The following is a 10,649-nucleotide window of genomic DNA, read 5'->3' on the forward strand; positions in this document are numbered from 1 at the left end:
GAATGCCCCCGGCACAGCCTGTCGCTTTCCGCAACAGAAGTCACAGACGTGTCATATCCTGTTATCTCCAGGTATTGCTATGCTTCAAAATGATGGTCGTGTTCAACCTGCCCCTGGATCTTGTCATTAGGTTCGTCACAGAGAATCACATACATGACCGCGTCTCAGATGTTTAAATATTTTGATGATTATGTTTCAATATAGTGTTGGCCCTTAAACAACATGGGTTTCACATGGAATTTTTTTCAACGAATATACAGTTGGCCCTCTGTTTCCCTGGGGTTCCCTGCCTCGAATTTAACCAGTCACAGAGGAAAACAGTATTTTGGCTCCATGGCTGAGAGCCCGCGGATATGAGGGGCCGACTGTACGCACTGAGCTTTGCCATTTTTATGTAAGAGACTTGAGCGTCCACGGTAATCGAGGGGGTCCTGGAACTAATGATCCTTCGTGGATACTGAGGGGCCACTGTCGTTAAATTTGGGGGAGTAAAAAGTTGTATGCGGATTTGCAAGTGCTCAGGGGTCACTGCCCCAACCCCCACGTCGTTCAAGGGTCCACTGTAACCAGTTTCTTTTGTAACCGTGTGCATTTTATTTATGGATTCAAAATTATTATTCTGAAAAAGGGTCCCTGGACTCCATCAGACCTCCAAAAGTGTTCTTGGCACAAAAACACAGTTAAGTCCAACATGAAGTTACCCTAGTGCAAAGTCCAGCTCCACCCCTCACCACCTGGGTGGCCCAGGGCACACCCACGACCTCTCTCGGCCTCAGTTCCCTCATCTTCGAAATAGCGAGAAGCAGCCTCCGCTTCACCTGAGTGCTATGAGATGATGTTGGTCAAGGATTTGGCATAGAGCCTGGCACACAGTGGGTGCTCTACAAATATTAATTTCTTGCCTCTTATTTCTCAGCCTCCACCCCTCACCCTAGCGGGCACAAGAGATGAAGTCCTTTTTGTGTGGTACACACCAGCGAGAAGCCACACTGTATATTTTCACATATCAATATACTCAAGTCAGTGGCTTTCCATCACCCACGCAGGGCCTAACACACAGTAGGTGCACCATGTACTTGTGGAATAAATGCGTGAGCGAATGAATATGGGTTTTTGAATAAGCTCTGCATCAGATGAGATCCTTTAGGATTTCTAAAGAGTATGACTTGTTATGACAGCTCTGTGCTTGGCCCTAAAGCTGCTGCATCTTTGCGGTGTGGTGTGGTGTGGTCAGGAGGTCCCAGGTTTGGAGGCTGGAGCATCCCTCCAGCTAAGTAGGTGTCAGAGCCCCGCCCACCACCCAGATGAGCAGGTGCCTTATGCTCTGAGTACCAGGTCCTCCTGGGTTAAGTGAGGCTCACAACACCTGCCTCTTAGAGGTTTGGGGAGCATTACATGTGGTAATATCTGTCATGTTTCTCGCCTTCAGCCTGGCGATGAGAAGACTCTGAGGCATATTTGCTTAACAAGTAAATAAGTGAACATATGGCTGAACAATGGTCATCCCTGACTCCCTCTGGACTGTTCTCCCTCGCCCAGCTACAGTAATAATCTGCCCAGGGTAGATTTAGAGAAACTCCCAAACCTAGACAGCTCCATTTTCCTTGGCCCGCAGTCACAATTTTTGGAACTGCCTTCCTCATCCATACGACACGGATGACTAAGAGGACAGGGAATATATCAGGGTCCGTGGGCTGAAAATACTGGACGAGGCAGGAAATCGAACACATACAGAAAGCTTAGCTACCGAGGAGATGAGTAAAATGGGGGCTTTAGGCCAGTCACTTCCCAGGCCCCCTTCCTCATGGCCCCTGCCTACATGCCTTGAGGGTCTGTCATTCCATCCACGCCGAGCCCCTCGCCCGTCCCCAAGTCTCCTCCTGCGTGCGCAGGTCCTTCATCTCGCCACGCCCTGCCCCGCCTTCGCAGCTGACCTCATTCCCATCCGCCTTTTAAAACTGCCTGAACGTCCCACCTCGGAAATTACATGCTTCCCTCCGCTTCAAAGATACTTGTGGTTTTCTCTGTCACAGTGTTTAAGACGCCGTATAGAGGCCGTGTGGTCCCACGTCTGCCCTCCTCACTGGGTTGTACGGTCCCGGTAAAGCACATGCTATGCCTGGCTGTCTTTGCACCCAGCACGCCCCCCTGCTCGGCACAAGGCAGGGGCAAAAATGATGCGTTTCAGGGGCAACATCGGCCTGGGTGGGAACATCCAGAGAAAGATGTGCCTTATCACAGAATCCATTCACGCTGGCCCCCAGCCTCCTCTCATGCAGCGATGACAACCAGCCACTCAGCCCTCGTCACGTGGGGTTGTTTAAGGGTTAAATGAGGAAATGCATATTGAGAGCTGAGCCACTGTCTGGGATTCTAGAAGCCTTAGATAAATGCTGGCTGCCATCATTACCTTGGTAAATAATCCTCTTCCCACAGAAGCAGTCGAAGGCTAATGATGTGTGAAAAGGATGGATAAAATTTCCTGGGCCACAAAGCTGGTTTTTTTTGCCTTTGTTTCATTTTTTATTTTTTTTTTGTAAATGAACTGAAATGAGTTCTTGGGATTTGTATATTATTTTACAGTGCTTCGTTTTTATTTTTAAATTTTTTTCAATTACAGTTGACATTCAATGTTATTTTAGAATACTTCTTAACACTAGTCTCAAACACTCCCCATTGTCACTGAAGTTGACCTCGGCAGGTGATAAGTAAATGAGGAGCTTAATTCTAGATAAACTAAGCAAGACAGAAATAATGGCAGCCACTCTGTCTGACTGGAAATCTCAGCATTAACTGTTGACTGTCAGAAAGGTAATGTGATGCCTCTCTGGGTTCTATCTGTGCTGGATTTAGGATTTGCTTGTCTGGCATTTAAATGGTTCATTTCAACTGCCAACAATCTGAATGGCTTTGGCTATGTTCACTGAACATCCCATTGGTTACAGAGATGGATTCTGCCAGCATCGGGAATCCAGATGTGCTGGGCTCAAGTCAGAAACCTCAGCTCTGAATTACTCACAGCCATTGCACCTAAGAGGCTTATGGAATTCTTCCTCCAGGAACGCGGGTGATCAGTTTACTTCTTAATTGGGTTGCCTGAAATCCAAGGCCCCAAAGGATAATCAAAGGCAAGGCAAAGCGCACCCCTGAAACTTAAAACTCATCTCTACCCTTCTCCAAATGGATCTGTAGTGTGTAATTCGGGGCTGTGCTCAGAGGGTGCTGCAGGTTTAAACAGAAAGACACCGCAGCAGACGTCGGATTTCCGTGGAAAGCTGAGGTCCTTAAATGTTTAAAAGTGCGGACAATTTTCAAATACGAATTGGAAAAACTGGAACAGAAAAGTAAAATCAAGTTCGCTCTGTCCTGGGCCGCTGCAGACCTTGCCCTGGGAACTCCAGCCACGTTAAACTCCGTGCAAGTCCCTGACTGTCACACTCCCCAGCCTTTGCCCATGCTGTGACCTGCACCTGGGGAAATGTCGTCCCTCTGTTATCTAAACGACTGTGACCTACTGTGTGAAACTTGGTCCAAGATCAGCCCCAAGGCTCACTTCCACTCTTGGTCCAATGGGATAACCCTCCACCGTGTTTTGTTCAGGCTTTTGTCAACCATGGCGCTTGGCCACCACCGTGAAATCTTTGACTTAATAGGGACTCTCTCGCTAAAGCAGTGTTTTCAACCAGGGACCATTTCCCCCCTATTTCCAGTGGACATTTGGTAATGTCTGGAGTCACAGTTGATTGACATCACTTGGGGATGCTGATGGCATCCGGTGGAGAGAGGCTGGGAATGCTGCCAAACATCTACAATGCACACGGGTGGCTCCCCACAACAAAGAATTATCCTACCCAAAACGACAATAGAGCTGACAATGAGAAACTATAGGGTAAGCTCTTGGTTTGGAAACTGTGCTTTGTTCCAGCATTGTTGGTTGGTCTGAGACATTTCACTGTATGCCTCTACAGCATTTTGATTAATGAACGATGTAAACGTTTTTTTTCCCCCCAAAAATTAAAATTAAAAACTAAATTAAAAAAAATCCCATGTAGCCCCCCTGCATTGGTAATTCCCGGTGGTTATGCCGTCCTGCTGGATTCTGAATCTCCCTCTACACTCCCATGTCTCGTCCTTATACACTCCCTCCGGGACTGAGTCTTTTCCTGCCCCAATCTAGAATTTTCTTACTCCCAATTCAGTTAAATTCTCTTTTGTCCCTACTCTCGAATGCAGCTCTAGGCCCACTTTTGCACACTGAAAACTTATAAAAGTGCTCAGATGAACAAAGTGCCGAGAGAGACCTAGGAGCAGTCATTTTAAATGCAGCTCCTGCCCCATCTTCCCGCCCGGGTACAGAATGAGATGGAGGTGGGGGAGGGGTGTCGACGCGGCTGTGACGTCACACAGAAGGTGGGAGAAAGAAAACCCAATAGGGGAGATGAAAACCCAGCAGGTGGATGCATGAGCACTGTTTTCAGACCGACGGAACCAAGTCAGTCTCGTGTGCTAAGAAATGAAGCCCTCGTGGGTAGCGGGGAGGCTGCATGAAGTGGAGGGGGGACCACCCTCTTCCACATTCTTGCCAAGTCATTAACACGGAATTCCCACACTCTTAAAAGAACTCAGAAGGAACCTCTAGCCCTCCACTGGTTTCTCCTCATGGGAGGTGTGGGTTATGGTGTGTGTCATAGCTGTTGGCCCATTTTCTTGACAGGGTGGCCTTCCATATTAAAGGTCAATTATGCATTCGAGACCACACGTGGTCTCTCCCTGGCTCGCAGTGGCCCATGGGGTCAGACAGGTCATGACCCTGTGTGGCTGGCTGGCAAAACGTGTGCTCTGTCCAAGTGCTGGTCCCAAGACCACCTTAGTGGGAAGTGTCATGAAGCTCACCATTGCCTCCAGAGACAATCCCTCTTTACCCACCAAATGCAGCCTATATGTTGATCCTTCTTTGAAACTCCTACATCCCTTTCTCAATTGGCTCATAATTCAGAGAGAATGGTGCTATAAATAGGCACTCCTCCAACTCCAAAAGGAAAATCGAAACTAAGCCCTGAGGACATGTCGGGGATCACTCTGAGGTTAACGAAATCAGTCGGAATCTTCTCTCTGCATCTCAGTTACTCTGAGGCCTACGCCAGCGTTGCAGGGTTTGGACGGCAGGAGAAAGTACTAACAGCGATGGGATTGGTCCAGGGCTCTTATGTTTGCTCTGGGTAACAATTTTCTCATCAGTAAAATTAGGGGATTGGCTTAGTTGAGCTTTCGACTCCCGCACGCCTTTAATAGCCATTGATTCTAGGGCACCAAGGAGACTTATTGTCAACATCATCCATCACCCCGTGAGATGACATTCATGTGGCTGATGTCACAGGGAGAAGGCACGGTGGGAATTATGGTGTCTGATCGAATGTTCTTTCCCGCTATAGTGTATCCTGGCTCTTTGCCTTTCCCTGCCTCCACCCCCATCTCCCCCCGCCCCCATCTTATGGCAGGGACCCCAGCTACGTGAGCCAGGAATGGCAGAAGAAAACAAAACAACTGGTTAGGTGACTGCCCTCAACAACCCTGAGGATCAGCATAGCGGTGGGGACCATGAACTATGGAGCCAGAAGCCGCTGGATCCAAGTCCTGTCTTGCACTTTCTTAGCTGTGTGACCTTGTGCCAGTTACCTGCCTGTTTGAATCTCAGTTTTCTCATCTTTCAAATGGGGATTAAATATATATAGTTTTGATCTCATGGGGTGGTTATGAGGGCGAGATGTGCTTCCAACTAAACCTGGCAAACATAAGCATTCTTTATAAATTACTATTATTATACCTGAAATCATTCCAAAGAGTGATCGTCTACTAAATTTGACAGCCCTGGAATGGGAAGAACATAATACAAGCTATGAAGTAAAGAAGTGGCCTGGAACAAATTTCTTCCCTCTCTGAAGACGAATGCAGAAGAGTCCCAAAGGCTGCTGTTCAGACCGAATTGTTTGAAAATGCAAAGCTAACGCAAGCATTAGGGCTCAAGCAAGCAGTTATTGTCAACAGTCAACTGTTTTGAAAATTCAGAAAATGCTAGCTTCTCTCAAATAAGTGTCCTAATTATCAGCACTGCTGCATGTCTAGTGAGTAATTATAACGGATGTTCAAAATGAGGTCCCTAACATAAAATATTAGTCTTTTCTGCTATAATCTATAGAACAAATAAAGCTCAGTATGGCTTATTGCTAATGTTCTATAATGCATTATTATTTTCAGGGATTTGAAAATTTATAGGTAGAATTTATGCTTGTCACGGGCAACCATGATTTTTGCCCGTTCTATGTGTCATGCCTTATTCTTCAGGAAAAAGGACCCTATTCTACTGGGGAACTGATTTCTCCAACTTCAACCAAGTGACTCTAATGGGGGCTGCCAATCATAGCATCTTGAACCCACACCCACTCACTCTAACAGGTGGATGCATGAGCCAGAACTGGGCTGGTAGGAGCCTCTTACTCTCTGAGCCATAAGGATTATCCCAATTGGGCCAATCTAAGTGCTTCTCTGGGATTTCTGAAACTGGAGCTGGGTGAAGGACAGGTGGACAGAGACAGAAAAAATATATGATCTTGGGGTTGCCTGCATCCTCGCTCCATCCACATGGAGACAGTCAACCGAGAGCGCGAGACCAAAAAAAGAAGCAGAGACGAGCGAAGAGGAGAGAAACCCCAGCCCCATCCCTTGTTTCCCAGGGGTTCCCGCCCACTCCGATGGGTGACTGCTGAGACATTACATTTTCCTCCTAGTCTAAGGTAGTTTAAGTTCGGTTTATGACACTTGTAGAATAGTCTGTTCATCCATCCATCCATCCAACCATCCAACTATCCATCCACTCATCCACCCACCCACCCATCCACCCATCCACCCATCTCCACCCACCCGTCCACCCGTCCACCCGTCCACTCGTCCATCCATCCATCCATCCATCCAACCACTCATCCATCCATCCATCCATCCACCATCCATCCATCCATCCATCCATCCATCCATCTAACACGTGTTTTTTGAAGTCTACCAGGAGCCACACACTGTGGTGCCTACACGGGACACTTGGCCTCCTCTGTAGGACGAGGATGACTTACTCACACCAGTGCTACGACACGAACCATCCACCCGTCCACCCGTCCACCCGTCCACCCGTCCACCCGTCCGTCCGTCCGTCCGTCCGTCCGTCCATCCATCCATCCAACCATCCATCCACTCACTTTTTCAGTAAGCCTCAGAATGCCTCTATCTGGGCCCTAATTAAACCGGAAATGCCTAGTCTGGTGCACATCTATATTTTACACGTATGTCCCAATTTAGCTGAACTCCTTTCACGTCTGTACAGAAAAGGCTCTAAAGGCAGATTTAGTAACTCACTCGCAGTATCAACACCCTGCTGGTCATGAGAGGAGGAGGGGAAAGAGCACCCCATTGGGAGTCCTGAGACCTGGATCTTGTAACCCCCGGAGCTCCTAGGCTCTGTAACTTGGGGTGAGCCTGCACTCTTGTGGGGGGCTTGGTTTCTGTAAAAGTACCTGGAAGGGGAACACTGAGGTGGCTTCCCGTTCTCCCTCTGTGAGCCGTGAGCTGCTCAGGTTTTCTAGCAAACGTCCCCTGACACTGTCTTTGTCATTTGTCCAGCCCTTCTCTAAAGTCTCCTCACACACCCACTGCAGTCCAAGCTGGGTCCAGGAAAGAAACACTCGGTCCACCTGAAAACACTCACAGAGGAAGCAGACGGGCCGAATGGGGTTTCTACACGGGAGCTAACTAGAGCTGTCTGTAATTGTTTCTTCGAGGTGGGATTACGTAGGGGAAGAGGCATCAAGGACACCATTCAGGAAGACTTGGCCGGCTTCCCAAAGACCGCTGTCCTCAAGCGGTTCCCCTACTAGGTGGTCCAGGGTCCTGCCACCCCCTGGGCCCCAATTCCATCAGCTCTGGAATAATAGCAGTTGAGTTTAAGGTCTAGGAGACTGACTGCAAGGCCTCCCTTGTACTTTGTCCACAATAATAGATTAAATATCTATTTACTATATGTTACATACCGTTATATTTCTAAATGTACAAATAGTTTAAACTGAGATTTGCGAGAGACGGTCTTTCTTTATGATCTCGAGCGGGGTCCACAGTGTCCCTCATATTGTGGCATCTTCTCGAGAGGAAAAGGAGCCCGACCTACCTCTCCAGCAGCCGGCAGCAAGTGCCGTTTACTGGGGAAGCCCCCGCAGTTGTGGGGATCGCGGGGTGGCTACGAGGCTAGATGTGCTTAGAACTAGACTTGATTCACTTTTTGAAGAACCACCGGTGAGCCCAAGAAGCAACTGAAGCGATATACAGTGGAACTAACACGGTCCTAATATTCAGATCTGGGTTTGAATTTCGGTCCTGCTACTCAGTAGCTGTGTGACTCAGGGGGACTGACTCAACCTCTCTGGGCCCAGATCACCTCAATCCACAAAACAGGATATGAGCGCCTATGTTACACTGCGGTCGTGAGGACCAAATGAGATAACACACGCAGGACCCCAGGCACGGAGCCCGGCCCTGAGGAGAAGGTCAATAACCGGCTGCTGCTATGGCCATAGTTCAGGGAGTCCTCAAGTAAATTACCATGATGATGGCCGAGGGATATGGGGCCCCCGAGCTCTGTCTGTGAGCAGCATAGCTGCCCAGGGGCCCTACACCGGGTCGAGCTGGACCCTCCATCCCAAGATAGTGGCTAAAGGAAGGGAATTCATAATCAGAAACGTACCTGGCTGCTGCCTCCAGCTGTTCTTGGCCACAGTTTAGGGAGTCCTCAAGTAAATTACCATGATGATGGCCGAGGGATATGGGGCCCCCGAGCTCTGTCTGTGAGCAGCATAGCTGCCCAGGGGCCCTATACCGGGTCGAGCTGGACCCTCCATCCCAAGATAGTGGCTAAAGGAAGGGAATTCATAATCAGAAACGTACCTGGCTGCTGCCTCCAGCTGTTCTTTCCTATAAGGAGACAAAGGAGAAGAAAAATGAAACATAAATTATATGGAATGACTTCTCCTGCCCCCCAAAACGTGCCCCCAAACTCCTCTTTGATGAAGACCAAGGAGCACAGTGGAGCTCTGGGACACGGTGCTGAGTGTGGGAGGGGGGACAACCACTGAACGAGACCCGTTTCCCCAGCCAGACCCCAGCCCAATACGGCCAAGGTTTGACTCTGAGCTTTCAAGGTTCTCAGCCATTCAATTCACTTACTCGTCCAGAAAATGGTTGCTGAGCAACCGCTGTGCCCCAGGCCTTGTGCTGGGCTCAGGGGGTTTGCTTAGCACGAGGGACAGGCCAGGGAAAAAGGGATTTCATCATTTAGCAGCCACGTACCCTGTCACTCTGTCCCCACCATCATCATCATGGTCAACATCATCATCACCATGGCAAATATTACTGAGTGATAATAAATAGGCAGATACTATTTGAAGTCCTTCGTAAGGATCAACTCATTTAATCCTCATAACGACCCTATGAAGTAAGTAGGATTATCATCCCCTCATCATTTCCCTGATGAGGAAACTGAGGTTAAGGAAATTGCTCAAGTTCTCACAGCGAGGAAGCAGCAGCATCAGGATGCATCGCCAGGCGACCTGGCTCGTGAGCCCATGCTCTTGGTCACGAGGCTGCGTGTGCTGTGTGTATCACAGTCGTGATCCTAAGCCTTCACTCAGGCCCTGCCTAGACATTTCTTCCTCTTTTCTGGAACAGTCATCCTTTAAGTGCCAGCTGGAGGGGCCCGTCCTCGTCCAATCTGTATGACTCCCCGGGGTCCAGACTGAGTTAATCTCTTCCCGTGTGGGACCGTACTCAGATCGCATTGTCTTAAATCGCAGGGCAGTCGATGTAGTAGTGCTCGGGGGCAGAGCCTCTGTTTTTCTTCAGCTCTGAAATCTGAGCACCCCAGGCCCTGGCACACGGTAAGTGCGCAGTAAATACTGAATTAATAACTGGCCTGTAATTGGGAGCCGGGGGCGGGAGAAGTGGGGAGAGACTAAGAGGCATCGTGGTAGAGGAGGAGAGGGACCAGCTGGAGAGGTAAGAATTTCTAGTTTATGGGTCACCTAAGCGTTTAGTTCCAGTGTGGCCTTGGGCGAGTCACACATCCTCTGGGCCCATTTCCCTTCCTAAAGGACAGGGACAGGAAACACTCTGATAGTCTAGAATTCTCTGGGTCTCTGACTCCGGGAGAAGTAGGGAAGGCGGTTAGAGAGAATGAAAGGTGAGGGAGTGGGCCGAGGGCAGGATCGGGGCGGAAGGCGCGGGGGGCGCCACGCGGAGGAATCAGAGGCACCACGCCCCACCCTCTCTCCACGACAATGACCCGGTGCCTTCTCTACCGTCACGCTGCCTCACCTCCCCACCTCCCCGCCAGCTGATGACCCTGACTCACCTCTCGCTGAGATCTGCCCCGTGGTCTCACCGCCAAATCCACCACCTCTTACACTTGGCCCCGCCCATGGGCTTCCCCTCTGTGCTGATGGAGGAGGCGTCCACACTCCTGAGGGTGGCCAATCTTCCCCCGTGCTTCAGAGCCCGTGCCCTCTGCCCTCCTCTGTCCTCTGGTCCTTCCCCTCCCCCCTGCATCCCCACTTCTCCCT

General features: G+C 49.5%; 1 protein-coding gene across 1 annotated transcript in view; it reads right to left on the bottom strand.

Moving 5' to 3' along the window:
- Window positions 1–10,649, bottom strand: part of KCNQ3 (potassium voltage-gated channel subfamily Q member 3) — a gene marked incomplete at its 5' end in the record, with an annotated part of 221,503 nt that overhangs the window by 8,910 nt on the left and 201,944 nt on the right. The window contains one exon of the mRNA XM_006913015.2: window positions 8,980–9,006. Coding sequence (XP_006913077.2) covers window positions 8,980–9,006 — 27 coding nt within the window. The remainder of the gene's footprint in view (window positions 1–8,979; window positions 9,007–10,649) is intronic.

The sequence above is a fragment of the Pteropus alecto genome, unplaced genomic scaffold (assembly GCF_000325575.1).
Source record: "Pteropus alecto unplaced genomic scaffold, ASM32557v1 scaffold105, whole genome shotgun sequence".
NCBI classification, from domain to species: Eukaryota; Metazoa; Chordata; class Mammalia; order Chiroptera; family Pteropodidae; genus Pteropus; species Pteropus alecto.